This window comes from Gymnoscopelus braueri (assembly GCF_963280865.1).
Source record: "Gymnoscopelus braueri genome assembly, chromosome: 14".
Taxonomy (NCBI): Eukaryota; Metazoa; Chordata; class Actinopteri; order Myctophiformes; family Myctophidae; genus Gymnoscopelus; species Gymnoscopelus braueri.
In genome coordinates, this window is record NC_137619.1 from 52,679,244 (window position 1) to 52,700,789 (window position 21,546).

General features: G+C 42.8%; 1 protein-coding gene across 2 annotated transcripts in view; it reads left to right on the forward strand.

Annotated features, from left to right (window-relative positions):
* The window catches only part of ninl (ninein-like), a 110,858-nt gene that overhangs the window by 82,311 nt on the left and 7,001 nt on the right, over positions 1-21,546 (forward strand). For both annotated transcript variants that reach the window (XR_013934387.1, XM_080448567.1), the window contains exons 17-26: positions 3,516-3,596; positions 3,735-3,871; positions 4,875-5,012; positions 7,242-9,695; positions 11,192-11,296; positions 14,647-14,716; positions 15,912-16,079; positions 18,149-18,265; positions 18,947-19,060; positions 20,061-20,207. Coding sequence is in view for 1 of the 2 variants with exons in the window: in XM_080448567.1 (XP_080304693.1) it covers positions 3,516-3,596; positions 3,735-3,871; positions 4,875-5,012; positions 7,242-9,695; positions 11,192-11,296; positions 14,647-14,716; positions 15,912-16,079; positions 18,149-18,265; positions 18,947-19,060; positions 20,061-20,207 (3,531 nt within the window). In the remaining variant the exon portion in view is untranslated. The remainder of the gene's footprint in view (positions 1-3,515; positions 3,597-3,734; positions 3,872-4,874; positions 5,013-7,241; positions 9,696-11,191; positions 11,297-14,646; positions 14,717-15,911; positions 16,080-18,148; positions 18,266-18,946; positions 19,061-20,060; positions 20,208-21,546) is intronic.

Sequence of the window (21,546 nt, forward strand, 5' to 3'; positions counted from 1 at the left end):
GGCCGCTATTGAACAAGCAAGCTGCTTGTTTATTTAACCACAGAGAATGAGCACAATTTAGCTCTCAGCTGGTAATGTTTCTGTCTTTGACATCCTGTTGTCCTACAATCTGTAGTGTAGTGTACGAAGCAAGCTGTCTGTTTCCTAAACTCACTGCTGATGTTATTGTTAGATAGTGATAAACTAAACAATGATTGTATTTATGGTAAGATTAGTTTGTATAACACACACACACACACACACACACACACACACACACACACACACACACACACACACACACACACACACACAGGTGGCTCCAGGGAGTTGTGATTGGGAGAGCTAAGGGGGGCTTTATTGTTTAGAGCAGAGGCTAATTAATTTAGGCAACAGACAATATGAATAACACTAATAACAAACTAGATTCAATGATCTTAGTTCCATAGGCCACATAACATATGGTTTTGTGTTATACAAAGATTCAAATAATTCTGTGATGGCTTATAGCATACAAAAATGATGTCATAGTTAAAGGGATACTTCACTTTCACATAAAATAAACATTAAAAAAAAATATTAAAAAAAAATGAAAAGTTATGGCAAAATAAAGGCCCCCTCACACATTAGTAGGACACTCTAATGCGTGAGGGGGCCGTGATTTTTCCATTACTTTTTTCATTTATTTTTAATATATTTTTTAAATGTTTATTTTATGTGAAAGTGAAGTATCCCTTTAAGTTTGTTACTTAGAAGAATATATATAATTAATGTATTTATTCCATAAATATTTTTCATCACAGTAGGGCTGGTGGAGAGGGGGGTTTACCATCAACTTTCACCAGTAAAACAAATTAAAATAAAAAAATTCAGCAATGAGCTCAATATAAATATAATATATAATATATCGGTATCGGATCGGTATCGGCCGATATGACCCAGCAAATAATCGGTATCGGTTTCAAAAAAACAATATCGTGCATCTCTACTCTAAACCAGTGGTACTCAAACTTCTTCATGTGAAGGTCCCCATCTCATATTTTGTGACAGTGACCTCCAGAAGTAAAGATTTGTTCGCTTTAAAACATATGTATATATGCAAAAGAATTTGCACACACTTCCACAATATTTTAAAAATAGCAGATCTACAAGCTCATAGCGCCGTGCTACGAGCTTGTAGATCTGCTAGCCAAAGTATAACATATGGCTTAAGTGGTTAAAATGATTGCAACTAATTGTAATTAATTTAGCTGGGGACCCCCTGGAACCCCCCCCCCCCCCAAGACCCAGACCCCACTCTGAGAACCAATGCTCTAAATACATAGGCAACTAGCGGCCTGGGGGCCACATGCGGCCCCCACCATCACTTAAAGCGGCATGCAGGTTAATATCTGAATACTGATATATTATTGATTTCAGCTGTTACAATTCCAAACATGCAAACATGACCCACTTTAATTACTGCAGTCTATATTATAGTAGCTTAATGACTAGTATTAAAATTCTATTGTCTTTTTTATGTCCAATGTATTTGTATTTAAGTTCATAAAGTTAACATAAGTATAACTAAATGCATTTGAAATTAAATAAAAATGTTACTTTTCAGGATTCCAATTGACAAATAGCAAAAACAAAAATAGCAAAAAATAGCAGATCTACAAGTTCAAAACGCGTCGCACCGCGACACGTTTTGAGCTCGTAGATCGGCTATTTTTGCTACTTTTGTGTGACATAGAATGACGAAGTACAGCATTACATTTACGAAAACAGTTAAAATACAGAGATAAAAGGTGTCTGCCCGACAGTATATGCAATGTGGCCCTCAGGAGTGAGTTTGGCAATATTGTGGCCCTCTCCATCACCAAAGTTGCATCACCCTTGCTGCTCTAAACCAAGCATCACCATAGTTCAGGCCAGCGGTTCTCAAACCCGACCCGAGGCTGATTCTACAAATACCTTCTAAATCAGTAGTTCTCAAACCTTTTAGTGCCAAGGACCCCCGAAATGATTATGTAATTGGCCGCGCACCCCCATCTGAAAATGTTTTGTGCCAGGGACCCCCAGAGGAGACAATTTGTGTTAAAAAAAATGTATTCAAGATTTTTTCAAATTGTTCAAAAATAGCGAATCTACAAGCTCGCAGTTCTAAACCACTTTTCTAAATCCTAAGAGTTTTCTGAAAAACATATATATATATATATAGCTCAAATCTAAAATTACACAGATGCTTTCCCGGTTTTAATGGGTTAAATAGGGTCTATTGTTATTTTGTTTTTAAATCTTTATTAAAGACACATTTCTTCTCTCTGTCCTTCAGCGACAGCTGAGCCTGGCACAACGTTTTGTTTGTGTTTATTTCATTGAATGTCTGTTTATATTGCATTGTTTATTGTTTTAAATATGCTCTATAAATAAAAGATTGAGTTGAGTTGAGGGACCCCCCACCCTGACAAGCGCTTGGAATTGTAGGAGTTGAGGCATTATATTTAGTTTGACTCAGTTCCATATTCTGAAAATAGCTGATCTACATGCTTGCGTTGCGAGCAGTTGTGAGCTTGTAGATCAGCTATTTAAAAAAATGTTACCTCTTTCTTTGGTCAAATTTGGCCAATGTTTGACAATTTTCTATAGTAGGCATATAGTTTGTTGATTACTTTTGACACAGTAATGGTCAAAAGTAATTAATGTGCAGATACCCTGTATACACTTATACTGTATGTTGGTTTGTTTACTGTTGAGTGAGAAAACAATGTTGCACGTTAAGCAAATCATCTGGGGACCCCCCCAAGATTATTTGGGGACCCCCCTGGAGGTCCCGACCCACAGTTTGAGAACCACTGGTTCAGGCAGTCCACGTCAGTCAGGCGGTTCCCCTACACTCAGCCACACTCCATCACCCTTCATTTGACTCCTTAACAAGCAAACACATTTTATTTAGTTTTCTTTTTCTTTTATGCATCGCACAATAAAAACAGTACGTACAGTAAGTAACAATAAAAAAATACCAACATTAGTATAGTGCGGTGAGAAAGGAATAGGGCTTATACTAACTAAGTTCTCACCTAAAATAAAAGATGAAAAACAAAAAAGCAAGAAGTAAGAGCATACCGGAAGTAGCGGGGGGGGGGGGGGTGTGTGGCCACTATATAGAAGAGGAGAGTAGAGAGGCTTAATTCATCAGGCTGGCCCTCAATCCGTGTTTAAAGTTACAGAGTGAAGATGTTGGCAATAAGAATTTGTGCATTTATCTCTCCATATCTCTCTCCTCGTCCTCTCTTGTCTCCTCCTCCTGCTCTCTCCATCTCTCGTCTCCTCCTCCTGCTCTCTCCATCTCTCGTCTCCTCCTCCTGCTCTCTCCATCTCTCGTCTCCTCCTCCTGCTCTCTCCATCTCTCGTCTCTTCCTCTTGCTTTCTCCATCTCTCGTTTCATCCTCCTGTTCTCTCCATCTCTCGTCTCTTCCTCTTGCTTTCTCCATCTCTCGTTTCTTCCTCCTGTTCTCTCCATCTCTCTCCTCCTCTCTCTCTCTGGTGATCAGGTGAACTTCTATGAGCGTAAGCTGGACTTACTGAAACAGAACATGGAGGTGGAACGTAAAGACATCTCTCAGAGCTTCAAGGTAGGAACTACATCTACTGCTAGTTGTACTACATGACCAAAAACATATGTACCATCACTGCAACATCCTAAATGTTACAGTGATGTTTCGACAGTGAGTTAGTATATAATAGTTGTATTAATTAGTAGTTTTTCATAGATGGAGATCAGTGAGCTGGAGGAGCACAAGACTCTGGCGGAGCAGAAGGTGGGGGAGTTGAAGAAGGAGGTGGAGAGGTTGCATGTTCAACTCCAACAACCCCCCAGCGCCTCCTGGAGCTCTGACCAGGAGAGGAGGTGAGAACACACACGCGCACACGCACACGCACACACACTACACAGGCCCACCTGCGCGGGACCAAAACTCCAGGCCTGTGGTGTTTGAGCCCGGCCCGACCCAAACCTGTGTTACCAATGATACTAATGAAGGCTCTGTTCCATTCTGGTCAAACAGAGTCAGGGGGCTGATATTGTTGCATGTTGGCTCACTGGAAACACTTTGCTACACCAGTGGGTCTCAAAGTGTGGTCCAGGGACCCTCATGGTTCCTTGAGGGGGTTGCAAATGGCCCCTCGCTGGTGTGTAACTCTGACCCTTAACTCCCTCACGGGTCCATTTGGTTCCATTTGTACACTCTCAGACTTGTCAGGTCCTTCAAATTAAAATGTTTGAGAACCACTATGCTACACTAAATGGAACAGAGCCTTAATATAATTATTAGAATTGGTTAGACCTGTGAAGGAAGTAAGGAAGAGGCCCAATTTCTTTCCAATATGGCTGCTGTGCATAGAGCCTATTCATTAGCCCGAGCCTGACCCAAGACCCCATATCAAATGAATGTGATCTCTGTCTCTGATGCGCCCAGCGCACAACTCTTATGGGTCTGATACATGCAAACACAGATAACATTACGTTATGTCATCTACACAGTACAGAGGGAGCAGTCAGAACTGGAACAGAGCCACATGGCTCTGTTGTAATGTAATCTAATGTAATGTAATCTACAGAGTACAGAGGGAGCAGTCAGAACTGGAACAGAGCCATGTAATGTAATGTAATGTAATGTAATGTAATGTAATGTAATGTAATGTAATCTACAGAGTACAGAGGGAGCAGTCAGAACTGAAACAGAGCCATGTAATGTAATGTAATGTAATGTAATGTAATGTAATGTAATCTACAGAGTACAGAGGGAGCAGTCAGAACTGGAACAGATGTAATCTACAGAGTACAGAGGGAGCAGTCAGAACTGGAACAGAGCCATGTAATGTAATGTAATCTAATGTAATGTAATCTACAGAGTACAGAGGGAGCAGTCAGAACTGGAACAGAACTACGCCAGAGAGATCAGTCATCTGGTCCGTCGACTCAGCGCCGAGAAGGACCAGCTGGAGGCGGAGCTTAAGCTCCAGATGGACCAGGAAGTGATGCGTGTGAGGTGGGTGTGGCCTGGCGGGCTCTAGGTCTGCAGTAGCTCAGCCATGTTCAACCTTATCTTCATATGATTGGTCCTCACTAATACTCATTATAAGATGGCACCATTTATGTCACTGTGTCTCAGAGGAGGGCTGTGGACAGTTCAGAAACATGCCTACCAGTGACATCATCGATGGGGAATCCAAGCTAATAGAAGCTACAGCCTTTCTCTTCCTGGAAAGTTAGCGTGCTGTAATAGAAGCTGTTGTTCTTGTAAAGTTCTTGGTGTAAAGCAGGGCTACTCAACTTAAGATGGCTCAGGGGCCACTCAGCAAAATACCAAAAGTCCAAGGGGCCGCCATAAAAATGACGGTCCTATTTTGGATTTTTCGATTTCGTAACGCACAAGAAAATGTACATTTTGACATCATATTCTTTTCACTGTACCAGTTTATTTTGTGTTGTGTGTATGTCCAGTGGCAGACACCTATCCTGGGCGCGCGGCAAAGCCGCGCGGCCGGAAAAATTTGGGGGTCAAACCCCCCCAAAAACCCGAAATGCATAGAAAACTATGCATTATACCTGTAACAATTGACGCACCTGTATGTATGTCTGTCTGTTTGTTTTTGAAAAATGTTTTAGCAACCTATATATTTGAACGGAAATGTATATTTTTATCCTGTGCTTTATCCCGGGCCGCGGGTTGAGTAGCGCTGGTGTAAAGTAACTAAGTACATGTGTTGCGATGCGACACATTGTGAGCTTGTAGATCTGCTATTTTCAAAAGATTGTTTTATATATTTGAAAACATTCTGCATAATGACTTTCACTTTGACTTTTACTTTTGGTACTTTTAAGTACATTTTGATGCCAATACTTTTGTACGTTTTGAATTCCAGACTTTTTTACTTGAAACAGAGTATTTCTACATTGCAGTATTGATACTTTTACTCAAGTAAAACATTTCAGATTTGAGTACTTTTTCCACCACTGCTCTGAGACACAGAGTGAGTAGACATCTTATTATGAGTATTAGTGAAGGACCAGTTATATGAAGATAGGTTGAAAATGGGTCACGTGCTCTTTTAAATAACACATAATGTATTCTATATGCAACTATTTTCCATGGGTACTAATAAGGGTCTTAAATAAACCACATGGTTCTTTTCTAGAACCTTCTCAGTGGCCCACAGGGAGTCGGTCCCATACAAAACATCACAGCTAGAATGTTTAACAGCAGGGGTCTTCAACGTTTTTCGGCCAAAGGACCCCCTAGCTGAGAGAGGGATGAACCAGGGACCCCCCGCTACATATTGTATAAAATTATGTCGCAGATTAAACTTTTTCATAGATTTCATAGATGGCTTCACAGACTTGTTTGACAGAACTATCATCAGTATTGGATTCATGTGCACGTGTATTTTCAGACATTTAACCACCGTCAATACTTAGTAAACTTGACCTTTCACTCTGTACTTGGTCTGCTCTTTTTTCCCCCTTTACACCGAACCTCGAAAATAGCCGATCTACAAGCTCACAACGCCTCGCGCAGTGAGCTTGTAGATCTTGCTTATTTTTGGCTAAAGTTCTGCTCAGAAAAAGGATGCTAAGGTTCAAGTGGTTAATGTAAAAAAAAAACTAATCCTATCACACAAGATTTGGTGGCCCTCCCTGTGGTAACTGAGGAGGACCCCTAGGGTTCCTGGTTGAAGACCCCTGCGCTACAGTATTATGTCCCCTTACCTCCATACCAGCTCCTCCATGGCTGTTTAGATCAGCTGTACATGTGTTATAATATCACTGATGCAGATGAATTATGGATAGAGATGCACCGATATATCATCCGGACGGTATTCGCCTCCTTCGTTGTCGTCGACATATCAGCAAATAAGTTGGCATTCCCTGATGCAATGGCTGATGATGTGTGTTGGTTTTCTGCAGCTTACCAAGCTGCTGATTCACAATAGTTAGTTTGTTTTATAATAAAGATGTATTTGCTTCCTTGGCACAAAAGAGGGAAAAATACCAACAAGAACAAAATAAACAAATATCTATATCGGTATCAGCTATTAGGCCAAATGGTTATTTTAACCTTTGGCCCAGAACGTCCATATCGGTGCATCCCTTATTATGGGTAAACTGTCCCTTCATCTTCATAACAAAGTGTTCAGTGAGCGTTGTAGTAGAACCTTCTCCTAGAAGTTACATGCCAAGTCCTCAGTGACTAGAGTTGACCTCCCTGTACGAGCAGAGAGGAGTTTGGGCGGCAGATGGATCAGATGAAGCTCCAACACACTGAAGCTCAGCGCAGCCTCCTCCCCCAGCTCCACAGGGAGCGCCAGAGGCTGCAGGAGCAGAGAGGAGGAGCCTGGGAGAACCGGCTCCTCCAACTGGAGCAGGAGAACCAGAGGGAGAGGAGCAGGCTAGTGGAGGAACACCAGGAGGAGGTCTGCAGCCTGAGAGAACACGTCTCCAGGTTGGAGCGACATACGGAGGCCTGGGAGAACAAACTCCAACAGCTGGAGGAGAAGAGGAGCGGAGAGGAGGCCAGGCTGTGCGAACGGTTCTCCTCCGAGAGACAGAGGCTGGAGCAGGAGGTGCGTGAACATAAGGAACACATCGCCATGATGGAACAGAAGACCCAGTCGGCTCAGAACGCAGCAGAAGACTGTCAGGTCCACAGTATCCAATCAGGAGCCAGGGTAGATGAGTTAAGAGCGCAGTGTGGTCGGTTAGAGGCGGAGCTAGGAGAGTCTCGCGCACGCTGCTGCGAGCTGGAGGCGCGACTAGAGGAGGCGTGCACTCAGCTGAAGGAGAGCATTCACTTCCTGGAGTCCCACGAGGTTCAGAACAAACGCCTCGCTGCCGAGAAGAGCTCGCTAGACGGAGAGCTGAAGGAGGCGAAGGAGAGAGAAGGAAAACTTCTGAGCCGAGTGTCGGAGCTGAAAGGAGAGCTGAAGGAGGCGAAGGAGAGAGAGGGAGAACTTCTGAGCCGAGTGTCGGAGCTGAAAGGAGAGCTGAAGGAGGCGAAGGGGAGAGAGGGAGAACTTCTGAGCCGAGTGTCGGAGCTGAAAGGAGAGCTGGACAGCCTGCAGGCCCGGTCCGACAGCATCCTGCAGGACAGGGAGGCTGTGGCCGATAACTGCAGCCGCATCTCCGACGCGTTGGTCCAGCAGCAGGCCCAGCTCAGGGCCAAGGAGCAGACCGTCAACGCCTTGAGGGAAGAACTGGAGAGGCTGCAGGAAGCCATGAGGGCCAAAGTGGAAAGCCACGGCAAGCTGACCGCCGAGCTGGACTCTCTGAGGGCGGACCGAGCCCGGCTCATCCAGGACCTGAAGGATCAGGCCATGGCCGTGGACAACCTGCAGCTGGAGCTCGACGGTATCGGCGAGGAGCTGGATAAGAGGAGGAGTGTGGAGGAGCACCTTCAGCAGACATTGTCGGAGGAGCGTTCGCATTCGACCAGACTCCGGTCCGCCTTGGAGCAGGAGACGCAGGAGGCCGGGTTTCTGCTCCAGGAGAACGAGCGCTACGCCAGCGTGGTCGATCAGCTGTCCACGCAGATCGTCGAGATGGAAGCTGAGATCTCCACACTCCGCGGTCAAATCCGGGACCTCAGCTCCCACCTCAACCAAACGGCTGACATGGTAGTGGACCTCCGAGGTCAGCTTAACACCAAAACCACAGAACTGGACCGCCTCCATGCCGAGCTGACTGACAGAACTGTTCTTCAAGAGCAGGACAGGGAAAACGAAACCTCGGTGCTCCGGAATCAACTCCGCGATCTCTGCTGTCAGCTGAGTAAAACGTCTGACCTTGTGTTGAGCCTGAGGGGGCAACTCAATACAAAAAACACAGAGGTTGAGTCTCTTCGAGCTGAGGTGACCAGCAGCGCTGATCTTTTGGAGCAGGTAAAGGCCTCGTCCAAGAGGCTCGAAGTCAAAGTACATCAGCTTACTGCCTGTTTAATGGGCAAGGAAAGAGAGCTACATTCTGCCCGAAGCCAGCTTAATACCAAAACGAGCGAAGTCAACCACCTTCGGTCTAAGGTATCAAAAAGGAACGGCCTTGTAGTTGAAGCAAATTCATCGTCTGAGAAACCATGCAAGGAGGTCCAGCAGCTGATCACCCATTTTGAAGCCAAGGAGAGAGGATCGGTCCGAGATCACGAAGCCGACCGCCTTCGAGCCAAGGTGACGAAAACCGCCGATCTTCTCGAGAAAGCCAAGAAGACGTCTAAAACGCACAACGCCGAGATACACCAGCTGGGCGCCCAGTTGGAAATCAAGGAGAGAGAGCTGCACTCCGTGCAAAATGAAATGAACACCCAAACTGCTGAAATCAATAGACTCCGGGTGAAGTTGAAGGACAGCACTTGTCTGTTACAGCAAGTAAACGCCTCGTCTATAGAGCACCGTATTGAGATTGAGACGCTCACGGCCCAGCTCGAGGCCAAGGACGAGGAGTTGCGCTCCGCCCAAGAACAGACACCTACAGACGACGGGTGCTCCACCACCCAGACACCTACAGACGCCGGTTGCTCCTCCCAACAGCTCCAACAAACTCTGCTGGAGACGCAGGCGGAGCTGCACGGAGTGAACGAGGCCTTTCAGAGGGAGAAGGGCAAGATGGCCGACCAGCTGATGGACATGGAGAAGCTGGTCATGGCCTTGGAGACGGTGACGGACCCAGACAGTCCGCACAGGTTTGTGGTTCGAAACCCCTCCGTCCGAGACTCGAAGGTCCGAACCTCGACCTCGCCTAACCTCTATCAGCCGCCTTGCTTGAGATGCGTTTGATCGCCGAACGCCGATCTTTCGGATTATTGAATGACTGACTAATTGCAAGAAATCATCTGATCCCAATCCGTCACCTGCCATGTTTTCCACAGGTAATGGCAATTAACTAACGGAATGAGTATCGCCACTGCCGTTCTGGGCTGCATCACCTGGATTGCATTAACAATTAACCTCATTCCTCTGTCTGTCTGACATCCATCTAAACGCATGATGATCCAACACGTTTCATCACCGTCATTAAAGGTGCTGTAAGTGAGATTTTTGGTTAAAACAAAAAAAGGTTCTTGTTAAAAAAGTTTAAGCTCTATAGTGTGATAGTAATCATTGCTATAGAGTGATAGTTCAGTAACTGGGGTCTCTCCCCGTCTCTGCAGCTCTTTAATAAACAGAAAATACATTTTCCAGGCAGGTTGCCAATTTCATCCAATGAAAAGGCCTTTTCTGTCTGCTAAAATCTGCAGAGACAGGGAGACCCCTATTACTGAACAAACACTCTTTAGCAATGATTACCATAAGAATATAGCGCAATTTAACACTCATTTTTAACAAAATAAATATCACTTACACCACTTTTAGCTTCATGTTTGTGTGTCACTCAAAGTCTCGTCTCACCCTGTCTCCTGTCATCACCGTCCGCTATGAATCCTGCTGATTTGAAATTCCATTGTCTTTTAATTCCATTGTCTTTCATTAATTTTGAATGTGTTTATATTATTTCACTGTAAATTTGAATCAGTTCACAAGATTAGTGGATTAATTTGCCAAAATATGCATTGATATAAAAATGTAAGTGCAGCTCATTGCAATTATGATTATTACTAAGTATTTCAGTAATCCAAATAATCATTTTACAGATGATGGAAGTACTGTTGGTACTTAATGCCAGTATCGGAGACTGTGACTGCATAATGTCTCAAAAAATAATAATACTCCATCACAAGACGGTGTCTCTACCAACAAGAACTGACATTCACAATCAAACGTTATCGTCAAAACAAAACAAAATAATATTAATAATAAAATAAAAATCATATTCATCATTTTATGGTTGGTTGCGCGTGGGTGTCACACTCCGAAAACAGCCGATCTACAAGCTCACAACACGTCGCAGCGCAACGCATTGTGAGCTTGTAGATCAGCTGTTTCCGGCATGCAGCTTAGTATAAATAAGGCATTACGACGCCATCACAGCCCCCCAAAATACATTTTTAGTCGACTAAATCAACTATAAATTTAGTGCACTAAAATCTTATGATATGTAGTCAACTAAAACTAGACTAAAACTATAACTGTTGGCTTGAATGTCAGTTCTTCTAGGCAGACGTTACGTCATAACTTGGGAGTATAAATGTAGCTTTAGCCGTTGTACTGTATGTGAACCTCTGTCCGTGTGTCCGTCCAGGGCCCAGCTGGAGGAGCTCCAATCAGAGAACAGCTCTCTGACAGACAGACTGACGGTGCTGCAGCAGGACATACAGACCCTGGAGGACGACCTCGCCAAGAGGAAGTAAGGAACATTACACTAAACGGACCCAGTTCAGTCAGACAACTCATGGATTGGATTATATTAATATATATTTATTGAGCAAGCTTGAGCATAGATATAGGAAGCATAAAGAAGCATAGTTTGGCGTCAGGGCTCTGAATCCTTTCACTCCCTGTAACATTTTTAATAAATGTTACATGCCAAATAGCATTTACAGGGAATGAATAAAGACCCCCATGGGGATCTAGAAACGGAGCCTACAGGTGGATGCCGGGGAGGCGGTGGGATGACTATTCATGGGCGGCAGCATGCAGGTAAGCGAGCAGCGGTACAGCAGGATCTCAGGCAGCAGAGCAGCAGTAGCTAGTAGCTTTCAGAAATGGAAATACGGGACACGTGTGAAAATGTTCGGGTTTTGCGCGGATTTTGGAGTTTTTTCTGTTACTTTATTTCGGTTTTAGGGTTAGGGTTGTTAGGGTTATTTAATAATTTTTTAGGGGAGCCAGCCAGGAGCCATTTTAAATTAAAAAAATCTATGACATTTATATTAACTAGCCCATACCCGGTCGACCCAAGACACCAACCAAGACGGACACCAAGACGGACAGACAGAGGTTACTCCAATTATATAGTAGGATTATATTGAATAATTATATATTAATTATATTATTTATGTATTTATTAACTGTTAATCCATTATGAAGAATTCCGTTTTCCAGATGAGCATAACAACATAAGAGTTATTCTTTAAATGGGCACACTATTTAATTATATTGATTAATATATATTAAATAAATGTTTATTTATTAGACTTTAAAACTCAACATTAATAAACAATCAACCATATTAGTCTACTGAAATAGCCTTGACTATGCCCACATCAGCAGCCAATATGTAGGCTGCCAGGGCAGGTAAATAGAAATACTGACATCTTGTTAAAAAACACAACCAGATAAATAAGATGTAATATCCCATACCGAATCGATCTCAGGAGATGTTTTAGTCATGAAGAACTGTGACACTTGTGCTTGGGTCCTTTGGGTTCTTATGTTTTTGGAATGTTGTTCTCCTGAGCCATGCTGTCTGATGTCAACCAGTCCACCGTGCGCCACATAAAACATACGCCGAGATACTTTACAGTTTGCTTTGTAAATCTCCACTGACGCTGTCAAGCCAAGGGTTTGCCTCTTCCCACTCACGTCTCTACTTTTGGAGGACACGGTGTAGACATTTTGAAACAGCGCGGTGGACGGTGCAGTGACTGACTGAGCAGAGTAGGTAACCATGACAGGCAGCGCAGGGCAGAACGTATCCTACAACGTGAAAGCGCTAACTGTCATTGGTCGTGTTATGAGTAATGAGCCAATGAGCTGCTGAGCGCACTCCCAGACAATGGCTTCATAGCCAGCGTTGCCAAGTCTGTTCATTTCCCGCAACTTTTGGCCAAAATGTGGCTTGTTTTTGTAGGTCGGCTGGCTCATTTCTCTTACTATACTTGGCAACACTGACTGACACCCGCTCTGAGCTCTCACTCACACAGCGAAGAGACAGGACGTTAGGCCTGTCCCCGACTAAGGATTTGTTTAGTCGACTCTAATTGGCGACTAATTGCCAATAGTCGACTGGCAGTCGACTAATAAAAAATTAAAATAAAAAAAAATAAAAAACTTTTTTTTTTTTTTTTTTTTTGGGGCCAAAATACATTTTATTTCAAAGGGCCAAGTCTACACAGTTTGTTTTGTCTCCAGCAGAGTTTCTAGTGTCTCTATCTCTCTCTGGAAGAGGTTGCACATGAACTCTGCAGCCGCACTGAGGCGCTCCAACACAAACAATACCAATACAAAGACGAGGAATAAGAAGAATAAAGTGGAAGTTACGTGTGGTTGCAGGTGTAGACTTGGCCAAAAACAATTTAAAACATTTTTGGCCCTTAAAAAAAATTTTTTTTTCCGACTAGAGTCGACTAAGAGACACTTAGTCGACTCGGACCCCCCGCGACTAACCAGTCGACTAGTCGACTTAGTCGAGGTCAGGCCTACAGGACGTCAAATAAATCGCCCTGTCATTCATATTGATTCCCCGACTTGCAAATACGGGACAAAGTGCGTCCCTTATCAGTTCAATACGAACGCGTCTTTTAGTTTCCAATTACGGGACGATTCCGTATTTTACGGGACGGGTGGCAACCCTAGCAGTAGCGACGGCACGTCAGCTCAGCTAGACAGGGAAGCCAGAGTGAGCAGGTAACAGCGCAGTACCTATAACCACCCGACCAGGAGAAAAGTGCATGTGATGACTAGTCACCTGATCGGTTGGCCCAATCCCTTGAGTTGCCTGGCCTGAACTAGCTCCGTAAACTGCGCCTCATTTGTGGGTCGCGGACCAATTTTTATGGGGTCCCCTTTATTTATTTTATTTCCTATGTTTGTTTGTTTTATTTTTCAAAATAATTTCATGAATAAATCCCCAAAATCTAAGAAATTCCATACATTGAAAAACAAATGTTCAAGAAGTGGTGAAAATAACCGATCTAGAGCTGCTATTTTCACTAGTTTGGGTCCCGGGCAAACGACGTCTTTTGACGCCTCCTGTTTTGAGTTTTTATACTAGATGGCGCTCTTCGCTAAGATATGAGTGACCATTTAATTCTCAGTCACACACAGATCCAGGAGATCATGCGATCGCAAGATCTCCTCCACCATTCACTTCCTGGTTAGTGTATTTAGAAAAATGCCTTTTTCTCGCCTCCCTGGATTTTGCTGGCAGTGGCTGATTTATTTACTCTGGCAGTGGCTGATTTATCTATTTATTTACTTACTCAGGCAGTGAATGAGTTAATACAAGAACAATTCTATTTCAGCATGCTAACTTTCCAGGACGAGAAAGGCTGCAGTTTCTATTAGCTTGGAATCCCCATCGATGATGTCACTGTTAGACATGTTTCTGAACTGTCCACACAGCCCACCAATGTGACACACAGAGTAGACAGAAGAGGTTTCATCATTAGTGAGGACCAATTATATGAAGTTAAGGTTGAAAATGGGTGAAGTGCTCGGAGTGCTCCCATTAACTGCCAGAGGTATTTTCATATTTTTTTAGCCAGTGCCAGAGTTTTTCATTGAAAAAAAAAAAGTACTCAGGAGCCGAGATACAGAATTTTTAAGTTTTAAGTTAACAACGAAGTGGATAGGAGTCTAGATCTTCAAAAAATCTTTGGGTCAAATTGGAAAGACATTTTTTTTTTTTTTTTTAATTGTTCACGTAGATCAACGTGATTGGCAGTGAATCAGTTTGTTGGTGACGTTGGTGGACTGTTTGACTGACTGACTGACTGACTGACACACTATCTCACGTTGTTTTCCTTCCATCAGGCAGAAAGTGGAGGAGATGGAGAGACAACATGAGAAGAGCAGAGAGGAAGAGGAGAGACTCCACAAAGAGGTGAGTTATAAGACGGTTGATTCTTTTGATTAATATAATTATTAAATAGTTATTCAAATGTTTTTAACTGCACAGATTCACGTTCGGAGACACGGCACACATCTGCCATGGTTTATAGTGAACCACTTAAACCCTAGTTTCACTATCGGCAAGCTCAAAATGCGTCACTTCGTGCCGCGTTTCAAGCTTGTAGATCTGCTGCTTTTGATGCTTTTGTGTGACGCTGTAGTGTGATCAAGAAGGGCGTTCATTTACGAAAAAACACAAAAAGTTAAAATATGAAGATAAGAGGTTTCTGTCCGACAGCAACGACATATAGCAACATGTTTTTCAGAAAACTGTTAGGATTTAGAAGACAGGAATCGGCCTCAGGTCTTAAGTGCCATTCACTCTGAGCACTATAACTATATAGTTCACATGGTTTATAGTTGGTGTGAACTCTGGCATCTATTTGATGATTTCTTGTGCTCAGTGTGAATGGCCCGTAATGCAGGGGTGATGCAACTTTGAATGATGATGGAGAGGGCCACTATACATCCACACTCACTTCAGAGGGACACATTGGATATACTGTTAAGGTCACACAAAAGAATCAAAATAGCCGATCTACAAGCTCAAAACGTGTCGCACTGAGACGCGTTTTGAGCTTGTGGATCTGCTATTTTTGCTATTTTTTAATTGGAATCCTGATTATTATGTTTTGCTATTTTGGAATTGGAATCATTAGTAACATTTTTATTTAATATCAAATGGATTTAGTTATACTTATGTTAACTTTATGAACTTAAATAGAAATACATAAAAAAGACAATAGAATCTTTATTCTAGTCATTAAGCTACTAATATAGACTAATTAAAGCAGGTCATGTTTGCATGTTTGGAATTGTAACAGCTGAAATCAATAATATATCAGTATTCTGATATTAACCTGCGGGCCGCATTAAGTGAAGGTGGGGGCCTCATGTGGCCCCCTGGTCCGCCAGTTGTCCATGTATGCCCTAATGGGTTAAATGGCTAAATTAGTAACATGCTATACTGTAAGTCATTCTGGGTATATGACTAGGTATTTGTGTATGTTTTTCTTTGCTCTTCCTTATGGACATACTTGCGGATTCTACCAGTGTCAGTCTACCTTATGTGGATTATGTGGTCGACACACGCTGACATTCTCTGATTCTGATATGTGCGTAATCAGAACTCCAGGTACCGTGAGGAGGTTCTGGACCTGAGTTCTCGGAACCTCCAGCTGAGCGGCGAGAACGCCGAGCTCAGCTCGCGTCTCCGCGGCGACCAGGGGGCGGGGCAGATGCTGAGGGACCGCCTAGCGACCGTCTCCAAGGAGCAGGAGGATGGGGCCGCCACGGTGAGACAACACACTGACACCAAATACCAGTGGTGGAAAGTAACTAAGTACATTTACTTAAGTACAATTTTGAGGTATTTGTACTTTACTTGAGTATTCCCAATTTCCAATACTTTTGCTTCTACTCCACTACAATTATTTGAAAACTAGTTACTTTTCAGATATAAATTATGATATTATAAAACATACATTAACCACTTTAGCCCTGTTTTATACCTAGGCTATTTGAAAATAGCAGATCTACAAGCTCACAACGTGTCGCATCGCAACGTGTTGTGAGCTTGTAGATCTGCTATTTTCAAACATTTTTGTACTTCTAGTACTCAAGTACATTTTTAATTCTGGACTTTTACTTATATTATTTTTATTATTATATATTTCTATTTTGCAGTATTGGTACTTTTACTTATGTAAAAATTTGTAGTACTTTTTCCACCACTGCCAAATACTGACTACACCCAACACACACACACACACACCAAACACTGACCTACACCCAACATACTGACACCAAACACTGACCTACACCCAACATACTGACACCAAACACTGACCTACACCCAACAGATTTAACCACTTGAAACCCAGCATCCATATTCCAGGAGGAAAATTAGCCAAAAACTAAGAATAATATATAACTAGAAAAAGTGCTCCTCGGAGCACAGGTCTCCGCCAGGTCAGGTACGTTATTGTGGCCTCCTGGTGGCGCTATAATAGGCCAATGTGAAAAGGGTGCCATTTATTCTTAGGTCTTACACGGCAATCAGACAATGCATTCATGATTTGAGGCATTTTGTTCCAAAAATGTGTTTTGCTAAATTAGACCTGCTGGTGGCGCTATAACAGGCCAATGTGAACAGGGTGGCATTTCTTCCTCGGCCTAGTGGGAATGTGCGTGTGAAAATTCACGGAAATCGCAAGCTGCGTGCATAGTTTGAGGCTTTTTGTTCAAAACGGACCAATCCTGCAAACTTTGGAAGCCAACCATAGGCAATGAGGATGGAATATGGGAAATCGGACAAATTTGTGTTGATCACATGACCATAGAGATACTGTGTACCGATTTGCATGACGTTTGGATAAAATCTGTAGGAGTAATGTAAAAAAAAAGGGTTTTGCACAAATCGGCCTCCTGGTGGCGCTATAACAGGCCCATGTGAAAAAATTGGGGCAGAGGTTCTGAATTGGCATCCAGGGAGTGTGTGCGCACAGTTTCGTAGCGACCGGGCCAACGGTGCCAGAGATTAGCTGGTAACACACAGACAGGACACACGGACGGACGGACGGACGGACGGACGGACGGACGGACGGACGGACGGACGGACGGACGGACGGACGGACGGACAGGGGCGAAAACATACTCTCTCGCCATGCCTTTCGGCCTGGCGGAGACAATAACAATAACAAGCTCGTAAAAGCAAATCTAAACAGTTTGGGTTTTCATGGCGGTTTTGGGGGGGGCGACCATTCAGACCGGGAAAGAATCTGTGTCATTTTTAGCTATTCAAAAATAGCAGATCTACAAGCTTGTACTGTAGATCTGCTATTTTTTAACAATCGTGAAAATGTGTGCAAACCTTTGAATATATATATATATATATATATATATATATTTTTTTTTTTTTTTTTATTATGTTGCTATATCAGTAGTGCTCCAACTTTTTCATGTCAAGGACCCCCAAAATGATATGTATTTGGCCACGGACCCCCATCTCAAAATATGTTGTTCCAGGGACCCCCCCAGAAGCACAGATCGGAGTTAGAAATATTCGCTTTAAAACATATAAATATATTCAAAGATTTGCACAAATTTTCAAGATTTAAAAAAAATAGCAGATCTACAAGCTCAAAGCGCGGCACTCTGTGCCGCGCTTTGAGTTTGTAGATCTGCTATTTTAGAATAGCCAAAGAAATCTAAACTGACACAGATCCCGGTCTTAATTGGTCAAAAGGGTCAGCTCAGCCAGTCCTGCTCAGGAATTCAAACCAGTCAGTTGGTCCTCATCCCCATGTTGACGGTCTCACTCCCTCTGTCTGTCTGTCCCTCCGTCTGTCTGTCTTCCGTGAAGGTGAGACAGCTGCAGGAGGCGTTGAACCATCAGGAGAGAGAGAGACAGCAGCAGCAGACAGCCTGGCAGCACGACAGGGAACTGCTGGACCGAGAGCTGAACTCCACCAAGGACAAGGTACTGAAAGATCTGCTCCTGACACAGCGCTGCCCTAAAGGTCCATTCACACCAGGCCCGATGACCATAACTATAAATGTGTTTTAAATATCAAATGTCCACACCAGTGTTATTTCGTCGACTAAAACTATGACGAAAAATGTTGGTCGACTACCTTTTTTCACCGACGAAAACTAAAAAACTACAATGACTAAAAGTAAGACTAAATATACTGACGATTTCATCAACAAATAAAAACTAGACTAAAATGTTAGTGAGGGACGAGTGGAGAAGAGATCCAGTAGAACTAAAAGACACGTCATTTTATGTTTGTTTGCACTCTGAAAATAACAGATCTACAAGCTCACAACGCGTCGCGAGCTTGTAGATCTGCTATTTTCAGCATGCAACCAAGTGTTGCGACGCCATCAAGGCACCGCCAAAAAAACATTTTAGTCCACTAAATCAACTGTAGATTTAGTCAACACAAATATTATGATATTTAGTCCATTAAAGCTAGACTAAAACTAAAACATTTCTGACTGAAATATGACTAAAACTAAATGAAATTTCATTCAAAAGACTATGACTAAAACTAAATCTGATGTGCTGTCAAAACACTGGTGTTGTGTGGCGTAATGTAACTGTGTGTGTGTGTGTGTGTGTGTGTGTGTGTGTGTGTGTGTCTGTGTGTCTGTGTAGCTCCAGAAGTTATCGGAGGTAGAGGCATCTCTCAGCAGTTTCACTCTACAGCACCAGTGGTTGGAGGAAGATAAACTCAGACTGATGAGAGAGGCAGAGGAGAGAAATACCAAGGTAATGTATACATACTATATATTATACTGTACATACATGCACTACATACTGTATAGCAGCGGTTCTCAAACTTTTTCACGTCAAGGACCCCCAAAATGTTTGTATGTATTTTGCCACGGACCCCCACCTGAAAATATGTTGTGCCAGGACCCCCAGAATAGAAGATGTGGTTTTTTTTTAAATCACAATTACAAATTTGCGATGCGTTTTGAGCTTGTAGATCTGCTACTTTTGCTTTTTTTTTTAAACAAGAAAAGTAACAGTTTTGGACATATGAGGTTTCCACCCGACAGAGACGCCATAATACCTAATATTTGCTCGGTGTAGCACTTTGGTCCGACCGTGGTCGTTGGAAATGTGCTGTATACTGTATAAATAGTAGGCCTGTCCCCGACTAAGGATTTGTTTAGTCGACTCTAATTGGCGACTAATTGCCAATAGTCGACTGGCAGTCGACTAATAAAATAATAAATAAAAAATAAAATAAAAACTTTTTTTCTTTTTTTTTTTTTTTTTTTGGGCCAAAATACATTTAATTTCAAAGGGCCAAGTCTACACAGTTTGTTTTGTCTCCAGCAGAGTTTCTAGTGTCTCTATCTCTCTCTGGAAGAGGTTGCACATGAACTCTGCAGCCGCACTGAGGCGCTCCAACACAAACAATACCAATACAAAGACAAGGAATAAGAAGGATAAAGTGGAAGTTACGTGTGGTTGCAGGTGTAGACTTGGCCAAAAAACTATTTAAAACATTTTTGGCCCTTAAAAAAAAAACACCAGCTAAGAGACACATAGTCTACTCGGACCCCCCGCGACTAACCAGTCGACTAGTCGACTTAGTCGAGGTCAGGCCTAATAAATAGCGTTTGAGTTGAGTCGAGTTAGGAAACACAATGCTGGTGTGGAGGGCTCCGTTCACGCTGTTTCACACGTTTTCAGAAATATTTCAGTGGTGACATTTTTTTTTGTTTGAATCCCTGTGTGTTGTCGTGGTAACGTGCAGATGAAGGACCTCCAGGACTCTCTGGTGTCCATGGACACCCAGACTGAACAGCTCCGCTCTCAGCTGCAAGCTGTCAGTCAAGACAAGAACAGCCACGCCCAGGAAGTGGTCACCCAGCACAGGAAGTTACAGGAAGCCCAGGAGAGGGTCAGTACAATATGGAGGGAGGGACCATAAATGTGATATTCCTTGTGTATATAGAATCAGAAGAATCAGAATCAGTTTTATTGTCACATCACAGGTTTACAAGGTAAAAGAGTGGGTGAAATTCTTTTTTGTACATCGTTCCCATCGCAACGTTAGTTTCCATAGAAAGAAGAGGGGGGGGGGGAGAAGAAGAGGGTGGGGGGTAAGTGGGAAGGAGATCAAAACAAGAGAGCAACAGAAGGCCAGACAAGTTATCTACATATTTACAAATTACCTGAGATAATAAAAACTAAAAAAAACTAAACTAAGGTGCCTGAGCATAGCAGCAATGTATTGTATACTGTGCATGTTATACTTATACTGTGCATGATAGACAATGGACGTTAAGGTGCTTAGAGGAAAAGGAGCACAATAAAAAAGACCAAAAAAAAAAAAAAAAATATATATATATATACAGTATATATACAGTACCTCCAAAAGAATGTTTGAAGTGGTTCTCAAACATTTCATGTCAAGGACCCCCAAATTTACATGTATTTGGCCGCAGACCCTCACCTGAAAATATGTTGTGCCAGGGACCCCCAGACAATATTTGTGTTATTACAAATGTTTCAACAATGTTCTTTTTGTGTTTTGATGTGATTTCAGGTGGAGGAGTTGGATTTTTGGATTTAAAAGGTGTTTTAATGTGATTGCAGGTGGAGGAGTTGGATTTTTGGATTTAACACATTGATGGCCAAGGATCGCATTGATGCGTTATTTCGAGAAAAAAAAACATATATTTTTTTAAATTCCACAAGGGGCACCCTAACACAGCTTTGGAATGATCGATCGTCACTCAGAGAAGTAGTATGTGGTTCTGACGTCATCGCAAAAAACGTCACATCCGTTCATCCCAACGATGGGATTTTCAGAAAAACTGTTTCTTTTTTTTGCATTGAAAACCACCCGTTTTCAACGGGCTGTAGCCCCAAAATGGCGGATCGCGGTTGGAACATTGTCGTTCCTATGGATACACAGATACCTCCGCCAACCCACAGGGACAATTTGTTTATTTTTTTTGGGACACAAATGTCGCTTCCACAGCGTTTCAAATGTCATCGGATTGAGGTAATTACGCTGGCAAGGGGATAGAAAACTATGTTTAATATCTTGGCAATCAATGTGTTAAAAGGTGCTGATGTGATTTCAGGTGGAGGAGTTGGATTTAACAGGTTTATAATGTGATTTCAGGTGGAGGAGTTGGATTTAACAGGTTTATTATGTGATTTCAGGTGGAGGAGCTGGATTTAACAGGTTTATAATGTGATTTCAGGTGGAGGAGTTGGATTTAACAGGT